The sequence below is a fragment of the Excalfactoria chinensis genome, chromosome 13 (assembly GCF_039878825.1).
Source record: "Excalfactoria chinensis isolate bCotChi1 chromosome 13, bCotChi1.hap2, whole genome shotgun sequence".
In the NCBI taxonomy this organism is placed as follows: Eukaryota; Metazoa; Chordata; class Aves; order Galliformes; family Phasianidae; genus Excalfactoria; species Excalfactoria chinensis.
In genome coordinates this window covers 13968555-13989894 of record NC_092837.1, presented here as the reverse complement: position 1 = coordinate 13989894, position 21340 = coordinate 13968555, and the positions used below count along the sequence as shown (strand labels likewise).

General features: G+C 41.0%; 2 protein-coding genes across 7 annotated transcripts in view; both read right to left on the bottom strand.

The window, feature by feature from the left end:
* The window catches only part of RANBP17 (RAN binding protein 17), a 108330-nt gene extending 103893 nt beyond the window's left edge, over nucleotides 1-4437 (bottom strand). For all 5 annotated transcript variants that reach the window (XR_011905243.1, XR_011905245.1, XR_011905246.1 and 2 more), the window contains exon 1: nucleotides 4331-4437. The gene's annotated coding sequence lies outside the window, so the exon portion shown is untranslated. The remainder of the gene's footprint in view (nucleotides 1-4330) is intronic.
* Nucleotides 4438-5251: 814 nt separating this feature from the next.
* LOC140258100 (kazal-type serine protease inhibitor domain-containing protein 1-like) lies at nucleotides 5252-21298 on the bottom strand. 2 transcript variants are annotated; one of them, XM_072348087.1, is made up of 5 exons: nucleotides 21282-21298; nucleotides 14315-14803; nucleotides 10269-10429; nucleotides 8579-8723; nucleotides 5252-8060 (listed from the first exon to the last, which is right to left on the bottom strand). In XM_072348087.1, exons 2-5 carry the CDS (start codon nucleotides 14769-14771, stop codon nucleotides 7930-7932), a joined length of 894 nt encoding a protein of 297 aa, XP_072204188.1. In that variant the 5' UTR covers nucleotides 14772-14803; nucleotides 21282-21298; the 3' UTR covers nucleotides 5252-7929. The 2 variants fall into 2 exon arrangements, with proteins under 2 accessions (XP_072204188.1, XP_072204187.1); XM_072348086.1 differs by lacking the exon at nucleotides 21282-21298 and adding an exon at nucleotides 15356-15991.
* Between the last annotated feature and the right edge of the window lie 42 nt (nucleotides 21299-21340).

Here is a 21340-nt window from a genome sequence, read left to right as displayed (position 1 = left end):
TGAGTGCTGCAGCTGATCAGGTGACAATTTCATTTGCACAGCGTTTCTGCTCTATTTTGAATAGTAAATCAAAGCAAACAGATGGCAGGCTGAAAGTGGTTTTGATAGATTCAGTAAGTTAATGACAAATGTGACAGGAACAAACCAAGTCCACGGCTGTTTCAGCATTTCAAATAAATAGAATCACAAATACGAAGACGGATACCTGTGGATTTTCAAGTATTTATTTCACTCCTTTGATTAGATTACAGAGATACCTGGCACATTCTGGGTTGCTGAGTAAAGACCTTGTAGAAGCAAACTGAACTAAGCAGGAAAGTGCCTAAAGGATAAAAAAAAATGTAAGAATTATACGTATACATATATATATATATAATATATATACACATATATATGTAATTTGTGTGTGTGTGCGAATTCAGAATAATATTATCTTTATAACCTTCTGTTGCCTGCAGAAAGCAACTCTAACAGATGTAGGTAACTGATTTCTTTGGGTTGTTACAGTAGCACAACACAACCAGCACCAGGCAGTATGGATTAATTTGGAGCATGTGAAAGCAAAGGCAAGTCTTCAACTAAACCTCCACTGACTACCATAGAGTCTGCAAGCACAGAAAAGAAGACACTAAAGACTGAATTCCAAGTCACCACGGAAGCACATCAAGCAAACTACAGCACTACTCTTTGTCAGGAAAAAGCAAAATCATGTTGAATAAAAGATCACTGATGATTCACCACTATGTAATCCCACAAAAGATGTAACATTTGAAAGTTGTTCTGTTTATAAGCACTATATTCCTACAGGCAAAAAGAGAAGTTAATATCCCTTACGCACTGTTTGTAGTGAATGAGGAAAAGGAAGATCCTTCAATGTAAAATTTAAAGTATCTGAAATAAAATCTTGGAAAAATCTCTTAGTAAATTACAGTCACTTGAACAAATTCAGCCTTTCATCACTATTTCCCTGCTTGCCACACATATCTAATATGCCTCACGCTGTGATAAAAGCCTACAGTACATTAAGTTAAAAGGAATGGAAATTGATGAATACAGTCGAAATCAAAAGTAGTAACAAACATTACAGTGCCTTGTTACACAATTAGGACAGCAAAGATGGAGGGCAAGATGTAGGAAGAGAGGCTGACAACCCTGTTTTTTTTTCAGGACAGAGCAGAGGAGCTGAGGGCAGCCCTCATAGCAGCTGCAGCTCCTCACAGGGCAGCTGCGTTGGGGGAGGGTCTGGTTGGGGTTATGGGAAGGGTCTGCACCAGAGGGCATGAAATAGGCTGCCCAGGGCAATGGGCACGACCCTGAGCTGCTGGAGCTCCAGAAGCATCTGGACACCACTTCTCAGACATAGGATGTGGGTGATCCTGTGTGAAGCCAGGAGTCAGACGTGATTCCTGTGGGTACCATCCAATTCAGCCTAGTCTGTAGTTCTAAGTAAATCACATTTAAACCTCCAATCTTGGTTAAGGGAGACAATGCAGAAGCTTTGTTAGAAGTAAAGCAGACTTCCAAGCAGGTTAATTTGGCAAGAAGAAAGACAAATTAGCCGACAAAGAGCTCCCTGTTGCTAGTACTAAACTGCTTCCATTACCCAAGGCAATGAGCTAGCTTGGATGTATCTATTCTACAGTGCCATCTGCACTGTGCAGTTTCATGAAGTTAAAGCTTTAGAGTCTAAGAAGCAGAACATAATGCTCCTGCTGCCTTCATTAACAAATTCATACTCCATTGCAAACAAACAAACTTAATGATTTTCTCATCAGGAAGAAGAGGAAATAAATCAGACGTGCTACAAGTGGAAGACCTGTGTCTACTTTCAAAGTCCACAGCTTCAGCATCCTTGATACCCAGAATTCATCTTTGTCAGAACCAAATAACCATTTCGGCAACTCTGAAGAGCAACTCAAGTTCAACTAATGAACAACCTGGCTTTTCACCTGCCCAACTTTTCACTGACATCTATTCTGTGTTACCTTTTACACCAAAGAAATCAAAAGAAGTTCAGAGAGTTTCGCCTGTTGCCCTGCTTTCAATATGATGAAGCATCTAATAACTTGAAGGTTCAGGTCTCTTTAACATTCAGTACGAACGTTCCTTGGATCACACAAACCCACACAATGGGAGAATGCAACCTCCCCTTCCCACTGCTGAGAAAAGCTGAGCAATGAACTATGAGGGAACTGAGAACAGAATTACACACCTACCTGCCATTATCCTTTTTTAGATATTAAATCACATTCACACTGGATGAACTTCAGTCTGCTAGTGCATACGTATTTGAAGCTACCATTGTTTGGGGATTATTTTTTTCTTTAATATAAATTTAATTTGCCAGTAGATATACGGCTTAATTTTCCTTGCTACAGGAATTCTTAATTTAACTAAAGAAATCTCTTAAGCAGCTGAATTTTGTATTTAAATCTCCATCTTTAATGAACTACACACTGAAGAGTCATACTGCAATCATTTTAATAATAAATGCAAAATCCAATTACAGTACATTCATAAAAATTACTGCAAAATGCTGGAGTACTATACTTGAGTTTGTTTTTAATAACCAAGATATTGCAATCTTATCTTTTATTAGACGTTCCCAACGTAACTTAGAAACAACATTAATTTGAGTAGTACTATGAACAAACTCAGCCTGAAAAAACAAACATGACAGACTCGGTGGCAAGAGATTAACTGTAACTTCCTGTTTTCTTGCTGAGTTGCCAAGATCACCAACACAAATACATATAACAGATCATTTTACAAGTCAATCTCCAAACATCTCAACCTCCAACTTTTCTGATACCTACTTCTCAAAATAAGTATTAGGTTTAATAACCACACAGATATTCAGTACCTACATTTTTTACCTACATATAATTCAGTACCTAAAGTTGTTAACCTTAAGTTATTTAAGTTGTTTAGCTTGACTACATGTCAAATGGAAAGGAGGAAGAAGAATGTGAAAGTTGTATATAAACCAAGTAGCTGCTGGGGCCTACAGAATTTCTCTTACGTTGGTCTCCAACATGCAGACCAGGTATCTAGAAGGTATAGCAGAACATTACTTCATATTGAGTTTGCTTCACAAGGAATTGAACCCAGGCACAGCATCCAAATGCGCTTCCAAAGTGGAACAATCCCATCAGCACTTGAGATGTATGATTATCTCGTCATTACAAGTAGAAGGTAGAGATCCTACACACTTGATCTGAACTGTGATTTTCATATCTGGACAAAGATAACTTAGAAACAAATTCAGGGAAAGTCCAAGAGAAAACCAGCATATAAGCTTAACCATCAGCATAGAAACTTGTATTAAAATAGTCAATTATTCCTACAAGCTCATTAAGTAATAATGTATACAAGAAAAACAGAGAGTGGATTTCAAACACACACACACCAATGTATTCTCCTAGTGTGTTAATGCTACACTGAAATCTAAGCTGAGGATATGAATTAACTTCTTGTTGACATGCTACAACTGCCAAGGATCACATTTTATCCACAGGATACGAAGGAAACTGACCACGATTTGTTTTTTTAAAGCAAACTTTAACTCTGGAACTCTGCCTGCAAGGGAACCTGCCAGAGGTTCTCTGGGTTACCCCTCAAGTGTGAGGCTGAGGACATAGGTCAGCTCTCCTTGACTCAATGAAATCAACAGAGATGGTATGAATCAAATAAACCATCACAAGTACAACACAGATTCAGTAGTTGGATGCTGATTTACTCCCTCCTGGTCATTACATTTCTGGGATGACCACCGCTCCCAGCCCAGGGAGCCACACGGGTCTGAAGGAATGCCCGATTCCTCGGGTAGAGCCCTGCGCGGCCTTATTTCCTCCCCGCTGTTGGAGACATCGCTGTCTCCGTATCGGTGCTGCCGTCCCCCCTCGGACACGTCCCGGACACGGGCTGCCTGCAGCGTTCGGACCCCAAGTTCCGCGCGGAGCCCAGCGGTGCCCGCAGGCAGAAGCGCAGGTGCTGCTCAGTCGCCGGGCGCGCACACACTGCCCCGATGGGGAGCAGGAAAACCCACCCGTGGCTGCGCGGCCCCGGAGGCAGCAGCAGCAGCTCGGCACCTGCCCGGCCGTTCCGACACGGCTGCTCCGCTCCCGCCGCCTCCCGACACCGACACCTGCGCCGCGGCCGCGTGGAGCCGCTCTCAGCTCCGCTCCCCAAACACCCACAGCCCCTCCTGCCCCGCGCCGCCGGACCCCGCATCCCGCCGCCCTTCACTGCGCCCCGACCCAGCACCGCCCCCAGTGACCGAGCCGGCTCCCCTCGGCTCCCTCCTCCTGCTGTGCCGCGCCGAACCGACCTGGCCGTGCAGCGCCATCTTCCCGAGCGTGGGGACGGGCCGTGGGCCCGGCCGGGGTTGGGGGCAGTACGGAGCCGCTCCGAACCGGGGCGGGGCGGCTGCTGGGCGGAGCGGCCGCTGGGAGGGGCGCGCGCGGGAGACACGCGCTGACGGTACCGCGTGGGGCAGCGTGCAGGGGGTGCCATTTTGTCAGCGTGGAGCTCAGTGGGTGCCCTTTCTGGTCCTTAGCGGCTCCTTCCTGACTGGAAGGACCAGCATTTTCAGTAGGTAGTGCGGCTAAGTGCTGCTTGAAGTGATTGAAGGCTTATATTTTGCTTTATGTAATGAAGTGTTTGCAGATAGCATCAAGTTGGCGATGTGTATGAGGATAGGAGGGCCCTACCGAGGGATCTGGACAGGCTGAGGCTGCTGGGGTGTCGTTCAACAGTGCCAAGAGCTGAGTCCTTATAGGATTGTGGCATTGTGGCCACAGCATCCTTATAGGATGTGACAATTGGGCTACAACAACCCCAGGCAGTGCTGCAGGCTTGGGGCTGAGTGTGCTGCCAGCAGTGTGCCTGGGCAGCCAAGAGCATCAGTGGCATCCCGGCTTGTATCAGACATAGTGCAGACTGTAGGAGGTGGGAGTGAGCATCCCTCTGTGCTCAGCTTTGGTAATGCTGTGCCTCAAATGATGTGATCAGTTTTGAGCCCCTCACAAGAAAAGCACTGAGGCCCTGCAGTGTCTAGAGAAGGATAACAAAGCAATAGATCAAGAGGGAATGGCCTCAAATTGCACCCTTCCATCCCTCATCAGCCTTGGTCCCAGTTCTGGTCCAGCAGATGAACACAGAAGCTGAAAGCACAAAGCTCCTTCCACAAGGCACACAGTTGGTGCTCACTCTGCAGCACACACACCATGGCTGTGACTATTTCTTCCTTGGTTTAATCAATTTAATCATTTAAATCTCTCAGATACAGACAATTGCACTTCTGTATCCAATTTCTGTTAATGATAGACTGGAAAAAAAAAAGGGAAAAAAAACAGTCTAGCTGAAGAATTAGCAGATTCCTAGGCTAATACCTAACAAGCTCCTGAGATTTAACATAGCAAGTGAGAGTTTCAGATTGTGAAACTGCTTCAGACTGTGCCGAAGTCCCAGCACTAAGGACAAATCTGTGTTTAGGAATGTAATTTGTTTAGAAGCTTTCATGCCATTCCTTTATCCTTACTTGGGAGGTGGAAATGACATGCTGAAGATGCTCGTGTGACTGGCATCGATGGGAAAAGGTTGTGCCATGGAATTCAATCTTGCTCTTATGGAAGATAAAAACAAAACAATTTCTTCTTCCAAGGAAGCTGAGTTAAAGGAATGTTTTAAATCTGCCGCACCAGATAGAGTACTGAGACCTCCCTGCAGCCTTCCCTCCCCTTTGGTTTCCAGCTCAAGTCTGTGTCTCATTTGCTGCTAGGTGGAATTGCGCCCACTTCCTCAATTTGCTGTTACTTTGCTTTATGTGAATAGACCTATTGCTACGGGCAGTGCGCTCGCAATTAGATCCGTTCCTTTGCAATGCTGCTTACAGAGGGTTGAATCTTCTCCATCCTTCTTTTGTTTAATTTTAAGTGACTTGATTAAAACATATAAACAAAGTCAGCCATTTCTGTCTCCCCAGAACCAGAACTAGCAAATGCCCAGGGTACCCTAACATGCACTTTTCCTATTGTAAGATACAGCTAATAATTGACAAGAAATGATTAAATTAAATTGACAAGTAAAGATTAAATATATATATAAAAGAGAAACCCTTAGGGATAAATGCAATGGATTTAAATTAGAAGGCACTGTAATAGAAAGGTTAGGCTTTTTTAAATAGACATTTAAAACTGCAAGCAGTTGCAGTGTGGTATTGGATGTAGTTCTGCTACACATTTTCTCATTCAACTATTGTTTGTTTTCCTTCTCGTTCTCACTTTGCATCAGTAATGGCAGAAGGCCCTGAAGAATTACCATTTATCTCCATGGCTAATGATTACAAGATTATTTTGCTGTGCCACGTTCTAGCCCCTGCCAATATGCATGGCCACGATTTAGTGAGTGCTTCAGTAATCTAATTCATTCATCTGCAACACAGATTGCAGTTGATCTTGAACATATGTCTGAAGATTAAATAGTTACATTAATAATCATCCATTTAAAAATACAGTGATTCCTACCAGGCCATTTTATGTTAAAAGCTACATGTAGTGAATAAACAAAAAGCTTACTAGACATAACACTAAGAAGACCAGGAAGAGTCCATAACAGCAAAATCAGTGATTAAATGAAGCCATTTGATACTCCTAATTAAAACTAATTAATCTTTTCAGTGACCTAGTGGTGTGCTTTGTATTGTAAGTTGACAATATTCCAGGAACTCTGAGCCAAAATAAATTATTCCATGCTTTTTTCTTACCTGTACAAAGATCAATAATACCTCAGGGCAAACACGGTCTATAGCCAATCTCTTAATGTAATTTATATTGAAGAAAAACATCTCATGGCAAAGGAAAGCACAAGGCAGCACAACATTAATGGTGGTGTTTGTGACGCGCTGTATATACATTTTAAGAACTCCACAAAGTGTGCACAGCAATCACTGCGTGTTTTTGTGCATTTGATTGAGATTACAAATAGTGAAGGTTAAAATTCAGGTGCCTGAACTTGTGCTTCCTTACTTGTTACTGAAGTCTCTCATTAATGTAATGCTATTCGCAACTACTGGTTCTCCATGTGTCTGCAGGGCACGTGCTGAGCCACAGAGCAGCTGCCTTCCTTAAACTGCAGTAATTCCCACCAGAGGTGGTGATGTTCAGAGCATAAACAGCAATTCCAGACCTTGAACCATTGCCTCAAGTGATGGGAAGGAGTCGGTGCTGTTAGAGTAGCTCAGGAGCTGTTAGGAAGTCAGAGGGTACCTCTGTCTGTTCGGATGCACAGGAAACCTTTCCTGGGCATTGCCATAAAGCAGTGCTGACTTGCATAAGACTAAAGTTCATATTTGTATTAAAAGTAAACAAAGCAACACTCTGAAAGGCAGGGAAAATGGCAAGTCTGAATATGCCCAACTTTGAAGATTAGAACATTGTTAAAACTTAGGAAATTAGGAACTAAGAAGATGAAAGTCGCTTTTGCCACCTTTGAAGCCAGGCTTGTCGCTATGTCAACAATCATTTGCTTCGTACGTTAAGTAAATAAAAATAGGACATTGGTACACATTAAAAGTTTAGTGTAACCATTGACATTGTTTTGCTAGAAAATAAAGTAAAAATGTTAAAGAAATTATAGAATAATATCCATTTAAAAACATTACTATAAAATTTGAACCTTTCAGGGCACTTACTGAGTACATGCTTAAGAATTTTATTTAACAGTCTAAATGCATGGACTTCAAACTGTTCTTATTTCAGGTAAGTATCACGCTATACTTCAGCCAAAGTTGAATTCCAGGAGGGTGGGATGCACAAATGAGTGTAGAGTTATCGGAGAGGCTATTTACAGCACAGGGAGTACAAGTAAATGTGACAGTGTGAAAGGTGGCTGACAGCACGTGGACAGAAATTGTTATTCACAGTTGTTTCAATTTTCATAGTCCCCAGATTCATATTCTTCCTCATCCTCATCGTCAGAATGGTCATAGTAGTCGTCATAGTCAGTGTGATAGCTTGCACTTCTACTGCCAGCAGTTAAGGCAAATGCAGAAGGTGAACCTGCACAGCAACACATCATTGAATCCTAATTAATTCAGTTGTAAATAGGAGTGAACAGGACCATACTGTTCTATGTGTTAGGACTGGCACAAAGCAAAACAATAGCAAAGCTGTTTCCTGTATCTTTCCAAACTCTTATTGGTAGGATACAGCTTCAATCCTGACTTTCTGAAAAGCAAACAGATAAACTGAACTGGTGGTTCAAACACTGCCTGGGCTGCAGCAGTTCTGGGTTCAGAGCTTCTACTAACATCTCAGGGCTTCTGTAGGATGAGGATAATGCAACTGTGTCCCAGATCTATGACTGTAATCCTCAGCATTCTGTTTGTTTCTGAAGGTGTTATCATTTGAAGCAAAACATTATGCTATTAGCACATCGTTATTTTTCTCATCCAGAATTCATAGGCACCTGTGAGTTATAAACCCTTTGCAAGCTGCTTAATCTTTTCTATATTCTTCACATAAAAAAAAAACCAAACCAAACAAACCCCAAAAGAAAATCAAAAAGAACGATGTACCATCAATGACTTTCAGTCTTGCAGAGGCATATGTTGCACCGTACTTGTTTTTGGTATGGCAGATGTAGATGCCTTCATCTGACTTTTTGAGGCCTTGAATCTGCAGCCAGCCTGTCACACCGTACTTCTGAGGTCCACCTCTGGCCTGTGAGATGAGAAAGAAACAGTCAACATTAAACTGAAGTCAGGTAGTTAGGAGGCAAGGGGATATTTCTAAACATAATCATGGCCAGATTTAAACATCATTGCAAACATTGCTATTGTTTACTGTGTCTTGCCATCACGCTTTGATTCTGTGTTTGATTCTGCTGCCATATGTTCTAACTTATCATTGTGTGCCTCACAGCTCATGCTTTCCTTGCTTTCATCTTTAAACCGCTGCCCTTTACAGCGCACTGATTCCTGGTCTGCTTTTGCTTCCCAGCAGTCCTCCCCTCTCTTGTCCTGGCACCACTTCTTGCTGCAGCTTCAAAGCACTGCCACTTGTTCTTAAGCTCATCAGTTTCTTTATGATAAGAGTGGCATTTGAGTCTGGGCCAAGCTGACACTCAGCATCCAAGTTTTAACAGACATAGCATGAGCTATCATAATTAGTCAAAATCAGTTTCCATTGACTGACTCCTTCCAAAGCCTTTTAATGGGGGGCTTTGTTTTCCAAACAAGTAATACAAGTACAAATCAGCTAAATGTTAACAGAGATGCTCTCGTGCTCACTCGGACCTGACGAGACAGGTTAACAGGGTTCAGGTTAGCCTCCGAATTGACCACAGTTTGGATGTGGCTCCTTGCCCTGCTATGTCTGAGCAACTGTTAAGATCATTGTTAATTTCACTCATATTCACGCTGCCTCTGAATGCATTTCTGAATAACTTTGACTCTTAATACTTTCCATCAGTTCTTTTCTATGCTTTTTCTATCCCTAATTTTGTTCAGGTTATGCTCCACGTCTGCTGGATCTTCTTTCTTTTCAGTTGTGTATCCAGAAAGCTAGATTTGTCGTAGTCCATTCAGATCCTTTGTCCACTGGAGAAGACATGCTGGTACAGACTCCTTCCTTCCTGCAGTCTGCCAGTGTGTCTGGCTTTGTTAGCTCTTCTCCCCTAGAATGTTATTTCCCTTAAAAAGAATTAGATTTAATTTTAGCTCTGACTTTTGGGCTGTTTCAGCATTCACTCAAAGCCCATACCAGTGTGATTCTATGCTTTCCCTTCAGACTAAAACACAATATCCTCCATATAAAATGAGCAAATTTGTTTGTTTTCCTTTTGAACACCTCAGGGACTGGACTCAGATGGCACATCTCCAGAAACAGCATCTTGCAAAGGAGAACTTTAGGTATCTGCCAGAATGATGCTTTTGCATGAGGAATAGAAAAATAGCTGCCCACAGCCATCTTTCTCAGAGTCCACCTTCTTCTACACGGTAGCCTATTCAGAACTATACCTACATAAGGAGAATCTTCACCTTCCCCTGAAGCAGGACGGATGGTACCCATCCTGTTATTCATTCTGCTTGGACTGCCGCAGCAATGATCCCTGCACTGGCCAAAATCAGGATCTATAGCATAATCCTAGGGCCCCTGTAGGAAATCTGTTTATTGCAACAGCACTGCATCCTGTGGAAGAAATTCACTAACGAATCCCCTTACTCTTCATTCCAAACCATAAGATTCAGAAAATGTAGTTTTTACCTGTACTGAGATGTGGGCGTCATCTCCTGGTAAAAACATTTTATTCCCCTTTTTTTTCCATTCCAGGTGTGGCATAGGGTAGGCTGACACCTCACAGCCGAAAATGACATCGTTGCCTGTGAAATTCTGGACATCCTGAGGTGGCACAGAAATCACAGGGGCTGCAAAGACCCAACAGTACTGCTTTAGGAGACCGAGAGCAAAAGCCAATACAAAAGGGTATAACATCAGTTCTTGCTTTAGGTAATTTTCCCAACTCACAGATTTGGAAGAGCCATACGATTCCAAGCTGCTTTTAAAGCTCAGAAGACTTCACGTCGCACTGAAGTGTGAAGAGGCATTTTAAAGGCTTATTTTAAAGGACCTGCTTGTCCTTTCACCGTGCATGTGGTTGTGAAAGTTAAGATCCAAGTTCAGATTGTGCCATTATGAACTGGATTTAAGGCCTGTCAGTCTGACAGCCAGTAGCTCATCCAGACCTTCAGAGAAAGGCATAAGAAATTCCATAGCAGACCATTGCGAACCAATAGTTCTTAACTTCTGTTACATTTTGGTTAGCTTAAAGGATGAAATGCTGAGATGAGTAGCTGATCAAAACTTGTTTAGTGGGTGCATCGCCTTGAACTTACTTTGTTGTAAAGCCTCATCTTCCTATGTAACCCATGGAACTCAATGACACCATTCATGGGTTTCACGCTTATCCTCATTTGCTATCAATTTCAACTGATTTCCTTGTGTTAGGAGACATAAGCATTAAAAATAAATGAGATCTAATTATTTTATAAGATTTCGAGTTTAGTGGAACTATTAGATTTCCACTTCCTTCCTTCCTATTGTTATTTTACGCTCATCCTCCTTAACCATTTCTTTTCTGCTTCTTTAAATTACCACTTTTCACTTTTTCTCCCAAAGAAAAACTATCAACAACCACGAGAGGGAGCCAGAACAGGGATGTGAAGATGTTAAACCATCACCTGATGCGTTCAGGAGCTCATCAAATACATATCCATCTACAAGCATGTATAAACATACTCCCTTTTGAAAGGACACGATGCTATTTAGTAGCAGAGAGGAAAATAACTTATTTACTCTCACTGCAACTCTACTGGTTTGGAAATCTCTTTGTATTTTCTCTCATCCACTCCTGTTCAGTGAGAAATGTTTTCTTTCTAAGGTATGTTTTCCTTCTCTCTTTATTTTCTGGGCCATTACACTTGTATTTAACTATTGCTCTTATTTTGTCTTTTATAAACAATACAAACCCCTCATGCCTTTACAACACCAGTTTGCTGTGTGTTAACAAAGTTTATAAACTTCCTAACTGAGTGTTTCAGAGTTAGTGTTCCCATGCACATCTATGTGGTGTTTCTTCGCTTGTTTTGCAAAAGTGTGCCTTTAAAAACAAGTCTTTGCTGATATGATAACCAGCTTTTTAAAACAGATGAGTTTTTGTTAGTAATTACAGACAGTGTTCAGCTGCCTCCATGTACAGAAGTGAATGCACAGCAGTCGTGCCTTGCCTTGGACAATTCCAATTGCAAACGATCCTTCTGTATTACAGAATATATAAACCAGAAGCCCACAAGCCAGGCAAAGCCAAAGTACTGCTTCACCTTTAATTGCCTTTAACCACACCAGACAAAAGAACTGTCTAATAACAGCTTTTTGTTCCTTAATTCGTATTCATTCTTGTTAACCTGGAAGTGATTGGATGAAAATGGCAGAAAAAAGGGTGGATTAGAGGGTTTTTTGTGTTTGTTTCTTTTTTACTCTAAACGTTGAATTCCTACTTGTTTTTAACTTTATATGTTTAATTTAAAATTCTATGTTATTATGCGATACGGCTAATTACAAAGAGAAGCATTGCTGGTTCTGTTACCTCATTACATTATCAGCAGGAAGGCTTTGAATGGGGATAGATTAAGCGTGGAGAATCTGTATATAATCACTGTACTTAGTAACCTTGGTAAATAATTATATAAACCAATCAAAACTAGCATCTAGAAAGAGAAAGGCTTTCTTTCCATGTTACTTTAGGGAGCTAGGCCTTTTTCTTCCCCTTTTTCTGGTTGAAGATGAAAGATAAAAGGCTGTGCTCTTCCGATGAAAGGAGTTTATTGTTATTTATTTATTCATCGCTTGCTGTATACAATTAATCCTTTTGGCATCAATAGGAAACAGCAGATGCTTTGAAGGAAAAATAGCCAAACAAAGTACTTGGAGTTGACTGAAGGCTATATTTATAGATTGGTACCAAAACCCCACAGTGTTCAGTGTTTGTTTCTCATGCAAATTGGAGTCAGTGGAAAGCAAGTGCCATAGCAGGGAGGCTGCTGCTGTTGGAGCCAGGCTCCCTGTTGCCTTTTGTCATCGGCCACTGCTGTGATATAGCCTAAATCACTGTGCACTTTCACATGCCCACTGTATGTTTCAGATAGCTGCAGTGGCAAGGAGAGGGGGCTGTTATGGAGGACCCAAACATGGCACCCACATGGTAGCACTGCTGAGTCATCCTAATAAATGTCTCAGTATTTCTAGGTCCAGCCTTTCTGGGGACCAAGGGAAGTGGTAAAAAAGGCACTGGGGGTGATGCCTCTGTGCAGAGGACCTCACCTTGTTCATCATGCTTAATGAGCAGCATTACACACCTCAGAGGTAGTTCCAAGGCCAAATCAAGCTTTTTGGCTGGGTCTGTTTTATTAATTAGAACAAAACATTGCTTTAAGGTATTCAGGAACGCAGGCTTATCAGTTGCTGTTTGAATGGCACTTCCAACTGAAATGTCCCTGAATGGGTTATGTTGTAAGAACTAGTGCTATTTTAATGCCAGATAAGAAAACATACCTAAGGGCAAACAGGCTCTCAGTCATACTACGAGCTGCTGCACACTGAGTTTCCTGAATGTCTCTGCAGACAAGTCTTACTTCCCAGCTTAATACCTTAATAGCAAATAAGTGATCCTCTAATGGATGCTTCTTTTGCAACTAGAGAAATCAAGAAGTCTGGTATTAGCTACTCATCACCTCTCCTTTTAAGTATTCAGTATCCAGTGTCCATTTGATATAAGAGCACAGCATATGGTTTAAATTGGAAGGAATAGATTGCCAGCAAGGAATGAGTAACATGCACCTGAGTTACTCTCATATGCAGATCTTTGCCAGAGATACAATTTTGGATTCTCAAGTTTGACCTATTTGTGACTCAGAAGCCTCTTCTACTGATATTTGAGAAAATATTTAATTTTTCTTTTTTAAAGAAAAAAAAACAAACCACTTTCTTTTCATTCTGTATTCACCTGATTTAGGTGTAAGGTGCCCAGGAGTAATGATGTGAAGAATGAGAGCAGCATATGAGCAGGAGACAAGATTCTCTCTTACAGCCTGACTAGGAGTCCTTCCACTAGCAGTCACTATGGAGGAGCATGTATTCACTGTAAGTATCTTTAATCAAATTGTTTCTGTTTGATTTTATCCTAATATATGGATTTCTATTTCATAGGCACCTTGATTTTATGATTCATTTATTAGATTTCTTTGGACATTTTTGTAAAAGCTTGCATAGATCTATTAATAAAGTCCTATCTTCTTTTTTCCTCTACTTCACCATTCTTTATATATACATACAGATATGTACATATGAATGAAGTCTGCTTTGTCATCACTGTTTCAATATCATGTCAGTCCTCATATAATAATTTGCATAGTCCTCCCAGACTATTTTATCTGTTCATGTATTCCCAATTACACGAACAATTTATGTAGAAAATATCTCATATTCTGCTTTTTTAGTGCAGATCTGGTCCATAGATTTGTGCCTTACTAGTTGCCATGTGATATAAGATCCACTAAGCAAATACAGAGGATTATTACCCACATTATTAGCTACTGCACCACAGTTAACACAAAGTAGTATTGCAACCAAATAATGATAACTAGAACAAAAATGCTGCATTAGTTTGATGAAGTTAAGACTGGAGCATCTAGTAACATATTGCAAAATCAGAACTGCATCCTTTCTTAGTTTGAAAATAACTCTGTACAGGTTACCTGATTCACACGGTCCCTTATGTTTCATGCTGATATTTCCTTTAGTTGCATAAGCCTTGTTGAACTGACAGATATTCTCATAGGTCTTCCCATCAGATCCGCAGATGCTCTCTTGAAACTTGCAAACACACTGGGGTTCAGGGACTTCCCCAAACCTGGCTTCATCCGCATCCAGCCTGCACTCAAGGTTGTCCCCACACTGCCCATAAAAATGATTGCCCTGGTCCAAGTCACAGATCTGACCTTCCACATTTCCACATTCAGAACAGCAGCCACAGTGGTCCACTACAGTCCCAGCCAGACAGTCTTTTGGCTCAGAGCAAAGTGCCAAATCACATTTTCCGCAGCCATCTCCTTCCTTTAAGAGCCTCCACCAGCCTCGGTGGTACAAGGCAGGGAAACTCTGAGAAACCTGCACCAGTGCTACCAGCACTGCTGTAACCACCGGGGGCTTCATCTTGAGAATGTAATGAGCAAGCAGAAAAGGTCCTTGGAGTAAAGCCAGGGGAAAAAAAAAAAAAAGAGCTTGTGAGAGAAATACGTCACAATCCTTTTTTTGTTTTAGAATATAAAATCTCCCGCAAGCACGGGCTTTAAGAAGAAATTAGCATCAGATTCCTAATCTGGAATTGATAATACAAATGCATACAAACCCACCAGCTTTTCTCTAATGCAGTTTGGAATGCGACTATTGCTTGCACTGAAACCAAACTGCCCCTTCTGACAGCTCTCTGAAAAGCTGTTTGCTCATTGTCTCCTTCAGCCAAATTTGCAAAGCATCGCTCTACTGAAACAACATTATGTTGCAGCTGTATAAAGGGGAACAGAGTCAGTTAGTGCAAAAGGAAGAAATTCACCAGTAGGAGTATTTTATTTTGAAAGAGGTTAAAAAAGAAAAGAGAGAAGTGGATAGAAAGTAGCACCTCTGCTACCAGCACCCTGAAGCTCAGCTGGTACTCTACAGACTAGAACAAGGTTTAGCACCAAATTTCACCCTTTAATGATCTTACCTAGAGGTTTCCGAATTAGTAATTTACTTACGGGCTCTTTACAAGCAAGGAACAAGCTAGGACATCTGAAACTGACTTTGAAGTCTTGGATTTGAGAGGATGGATGCTTAGACCCAGTAAAGAACCCATTGTTCCCTGTCCATTTATCTTCTTTTTTTCAGTATTTATGGGTGTCTGTGGTTTGCAATCCAAAATAACACGGTCCACATGTTTGGCTCTTGAAACAAAGTCCGAGTGATGTAGAACACGTGCCAACATAAGCAAGCTGCTGCAGCATCTTCAGATGTACCAGAAAAAGGTTTTGCTGAAGTTAGATGTGTTGCTTGTTTCTTCAGTGCACTTTCCTGCTTCTGTTTCTTCAGATGTGTTTACACCGCTGATTCATGAAGGATGCTGAAAGAAGTTATGGTCATTTCTTCTCCATTTCATTTGTGCCTAAATTTCTGCCAGCGTAGGGAGATGGATGTGCTGTTGTTTCTAACCAAGTGTTGTGCTTTTCTCCATAGACCTGACAATTTAGGTATGCTCCTTAGCATCCTCCCTCATACTAGAAAGTCCCCTTTCCTCACAGTCCCAAGAAACGGCAGTTGCCACTGTTCAAACTCAGTGGGATGCATCTTCATATCTATTGGAAGTAGAGGTGCAGCATGCTGGACTTAGAGAATCTGCAAACATGGCTCACTACCACTGCCTAGAAACGTAACATCTTTGCATGTTTGTTAAGACAACATTTTCAAGACATATGCATAAAATACTGTTAAGAAATAGTAAATGAGAGAGAAATCACACTTGTTCCCACTTGTAAATGTTATATACGAGAAGCTTTTTCCACTCCCTTTCTATCCATGATGCTGTGACTTAAGCAGCATGAGTGATGCATTTTGTTGTACAAGACTTGCACCTTTTCAATGCAGGTGATGCCTGGCCTAATTCATTTTCTGTACTGCATGCTGGCTCTGAACATAGAATCAGACTCTAAAGGAGTATGCTATGTGTGTAATTAATGCTTGTATCATTGAGAGGCAGCAAAAAAAATAACCAGTGAACTTCATGGGAAATTGATTTCTTGTCCTACTTTCTTATCCTGTTTAATGTGTTTTATTTCACACCTCCTCATCAAATTCTAATCGGGTGGTTTTGCTTTATAGGATCTACTCATCACTGTCCATTTTATTGTGTCTGCAGCTGTAGGGAGGGAGTAACTAAAGGATAAGGATTTGCTGAGATTCACATAAAGTAAAACATACTTGTGAAGTGAAGCCAAAGCTAGGAGGAGCTGCAGGCCAACACTGCCTGTGTTACAGCTGAGCTTTGCTCATCTTGAGCTCCTGGAAAAGAATGAATATATGTGCCAATGTGTCACATACATATATCTTAACTTTTTAAATGTAGAACTTGAGGGAGCGCACTTGATTTGTTAAGTCATCTGATATGTATAATTAGGAATAAAGGAACGCCGCTTTCCTAACACCACGTTGAAGTTGGGGAGTTTTCTCCACAGATTTCAGATGACACAAGAAATGTGATTTGAGGGCTGTAAAATCTAAGTTAAAATCTAAGTATACCAGGAAGTACTTTCCTGCGTCCCAGCATTAGAGAAACCCATGGTAAATATCTTTTAAAGTATTCTGTGCATTTATATGAGTAACATAGTCTGAGTTCTTGGTGGATCTAGCCTACAAAATAAGAACTGGACATACCTGAGGCCTCACTTGAACAGCTGCCACTTGGTAATGATCTGCAGCTGAAGGTTATTTTGGCCACCGATTCCTGAACTCACAAGCAAGATCTTACAAAATAATTCCTGTAAGTGAATTGTTAAGGAAATTGTATTCCTATTCATTTCCTGCTTTCTTTTTGGGGCCAGTGTTATGCTAAGCTGCTGAGTTGTATTGCTTTATTCCACTTTGCATAGCAATAGATGAGGTACATGGCTGATGCAATTTGAAATCCTGTTGCTAGTGATTCCTGAAGTACTGCTTTTTCAAGCAAAATGTAGTTCAGGTCTTCATTTTGTATTTATTTGTGTCAGTAGGAGTTTTACTCAACTAAGGATTGCTCAGGCTGGTTCCTATCAGACTCTCAGATCTGTTTTCTACAGACATGCTTAGGAACCCTTCAAGGAATAATGGCAAAACACCAAGTATTGATGTTTCCCTTCTATTCCCTCGATCCTGCAGAGGTACCTCTTGTTAAACAGTTGAAGTTGAGTCTGAAAACTTCAGTGTTCGATCTCTTAGAATGTATTAAGTACCCATTTTTGAGGTTTCTTATCTGACTCAACACGTTTCTATCTGGGAAACCTTATACATTATTGTACACACACATAAAAGCAGTGTTAAAGATGACTTATGCTGGGTAGCGGCACATTGAGCTGAGTTCAGGTGTTTAGCTCTCCTGAAAACGGTATCTGTTTTTATAGAAATGAATGGAAATCAATGACGACAGATCAGGCAAAAAAATAGTTGGATGGTGTTTGTGGGTTCCCAGCAGAAATGCTGACTTACAGCAATACAGGCAATCCTGGGATCCCCAAGCATGTTCTTTGGTGCCGATCCTATTTGCTGACACATTGCTTTCACGAATCTCATCATTAGTGCAGTAAGCACATGAAGAATAAGTTAATTCTACTGTAACTTGATTATTAAATCAATTAATCAAAGGCAGGATATCCGTAATTAACTTATTCTCCAGCATCAAGTGAATGATTCTACTGTGAGGTTTGAGAAAGCAATTGTTCACAAATATGCAAACATACAGTGGGGCCATTAGACTATAAGGCCTGCATAATTGTATAATTAAATTATAATTTTTGCATATTTTAATAATATAACATATATTTTAATTATGATCTCTGCAAGGTTAAAATGGGAGATCATTATTTTTGCTTATTTTTAGTTCTTCCATCCCATTTGGTAAAAAAAATTAAATTCATGTCTGTTTCCTGCCTGAAAGTTGATAGTGTTTATCTCAGGCTTTGGCAAGGCTTTTGTTGACTCATTAGATCTACCAGTGGCTGCCTATAGCCTTTTGCTGTGTCACACTTCAGCATCATCACTGTTGATAACCATAGGCAACCAAGTTTCAACTTGTGGTAACAAAAGAAGTTCTGGCTGGCACTGTTGTAGCACCAAAAGCTTGGGTTGGATTAATGCAGCCTTATTGATGCTTTTTCCACACAAATAAGTCTGAATATTCCTTTACTCAAGCTAATCTTTCCCTCCAAGGGGGCAAATACTTCAAGGGTTCTTTTCAAGTCAGTTTCACTTCTCTGCTGTGCTTTAAGACAACCAAACTTCTGAAAGCTTTGCAGTTTCACTCAGAAATGCTTGAGATTCCTGTCCTGTAAGAGGGAGGTGATATTTTTTCCTTGGCAGTCTTAATAGATATGACAGTTTGCCTTGTCCAGTTTATATAAGAGCACCTGATACAAAATGACTTCATAGCTGGATATTTATGAGAAGTTTCATTTCAAATAATATAGTTTTTGCCTCTGGCTGTGCTGTGGTTTAGCCCTGTTATTACTGAGAACTAAATCTTTAGGATATTCTAACTATCACTGCAGGGCCCATTTGATCTACCCAGCAAAGTTAATATTTTCCAAAGCAATGGAAACTTTATGATGGAAAGTCTCATTAGCAAAAACTACCAATCTCTAGAAGAAGGCAGAGAGAAAACTTTGGGGGTTTCAGAAGGGATATGCATGTTGTGTGTGGGGAGAGAGGCTTTGCTGGGGTTTGATCCACAGCAGCACAGGTCCCAGCTACTTTCCTCTCATTTCTGAGGGTCACAATAATCTGGGAAGCTTATCTGTGGTAGCTTTGCCTGTCTGTTCCTAATGAAAGGCACAAAACCTGGAAGAGTGAGAGGAACATGAGTAAAAAAATTGGCATGAATTAAGAACTGTGTAAAAGCCTGAGTCCTCTTAAATCAATAGCCAGGCTCCCATTAACTTGGATGGGCTTGGAATTTCACCCAGCCTTTTTTCTTTTTTTGCTTAGCTGGCTTCCTGTTTGCGTTGGCAGGGCAAATGGTCTTTGTCCCAGTCCAGCAGGGTGTACTTTAGTTTGTGCTTTTGTTGTTGAGGCTGGTGAAACACTCTTAGAAGTTTCAGTTTGTTCTAAGCAGTGTGGCTACAGATAGTGAGTGCAGACATCTGGCATGCACTGAAGTCAGAATGGATTTGCTACAGTGGATGTCTGAAAGCTTCTTGAAGTGTTGGTTTGGTCTTACATTTAAGATGACAGCTGATGATGTCTGACAAATCTACATCTGCTTAGAAAGGGCTTCCTAATTAGCTGGAAATCTCTGCTTATAGAAAGTGCCGGTTTAATGGCATCTATTGATACTTCAGGAGAGGACTGCTCATAATGACAACAGAGTGGAAATGAAAGTCTTGTAAGACATGAGAGTATAATAGGGCCTGACTCCTCTCCTGCACCCTACAGTGTTATGAGAAAACAGACCTGCTCCTTCACTGCAAACCCTTAAATGAGGTCTGGGAAGGGGTGGATCCTGGCTCCATCCCTCCCAGTCATTCAGGAGCATTGCTTGCACCTGAGCTCCCTTGGGTTGGCCCTGCCTTCCCACCAGCTGCTCAATCACTGTTTCAGGTTGCGACTTATCACTTCCACTACAATACCTAAAATTTAATCCACTGTCCTTCTGAGTTTACAGTTCTCTTAATATTGCTTATCAGGAGGGATGATCACCCACATGTTAGCTTTGTTTGAATACTTTCAAAATACGGATTTCTTGTTTGCAGTCAAAAGCATCTGCATTTATCCAACCCAGAAAATCAGACATAACAGATTGCTTATTCCAAACAAAGCAGCTTGCAGTTCAAAACTGAATTCTCATGGAGTGCTCGTCTAGCGTGACAACTAAAAAGAGCTTTAGACCACAGGAACTATCAGGAGAACTGTCCTGTTTAGGACACAGAACTCAAAAGGAAAGGAAGCATTAGATAATCCATTACAGATTTAATACCTTCCTTAGATTTACAAGAAGCCTGTTGTCTGATCCTAGATGTAACAGTAGACCATGATTTAAAGCAAAGAATAGGAAAGTTATTTCAGTGATAATTTGGAGCGATACTGTGCTAATTAGCAGCATTATACATATCTTTTACAAGGAAAGATGGTTTTCTGGCTGGCTGTGTGCTGTGACACTAAATGCCATAAGCAAATAAGTGATTTGTGCTACTCATTCAATGAACAGGTTTGAGATGGAATTAACTTTTTAAAAATGCAAGCAGCAGATGGTAGTGTTTGTATATAGAAATACCTTTCAGAAATGATAATGTAAACCGCATATTCTGAAACAATAGGATTCCTGAGCTGAACATATTTGATGCCTCTCAAGGTATCAGGGCTTACCTTTGCAAACCAGAAACAGAAATTGCTCTGTACTGTACTGCTATCAGAATATGAAAGTCTCCCATTTTGAACTTAGTGATGCTCCTAGCTTATGTTAGACAACATCTGAAAGGGACAGGAAAAACAGGATCTTGCAGTCCACCATCCTGACCACTTTGAAGAATAAAGATAGGCTCATGACGGTCATCTGTCTGTGCCAAGAACCATATGTGGGACCACAGCAACACCAGCAATAACATGAGGCTACTCCAGGGTATCGGGGAAGTTGAATTGACTTGTGTTACTATAGAATATGCAATTGCAAAAATTAACTTTGTTCCCTCCAGTATGCCCAATATACCTGCAGCAGGATGGAGCATAGGTGGCTTGCTTGCTTTGTCTCCTACTTTGGCTATCCCTTGCTGAGAGTAGGTTTGACTGCTGAAATGGGCCTCAGGACCACTCTGTGCACAAGGCCACAGACTTCTAACCTCACATTTCAGCAGCCAAATATGTGGTGTAACATTTATAACATGGTGAAATTGTAAGGGTAGATAATACGAAAGGTGGTAAATATTCAAAAGGTAAAGGGAAACTCACCAATATCGATGCCTTGGCTGGAAAAGCTGGGACAATCTCCACCAGGGATCAGTCTCCAA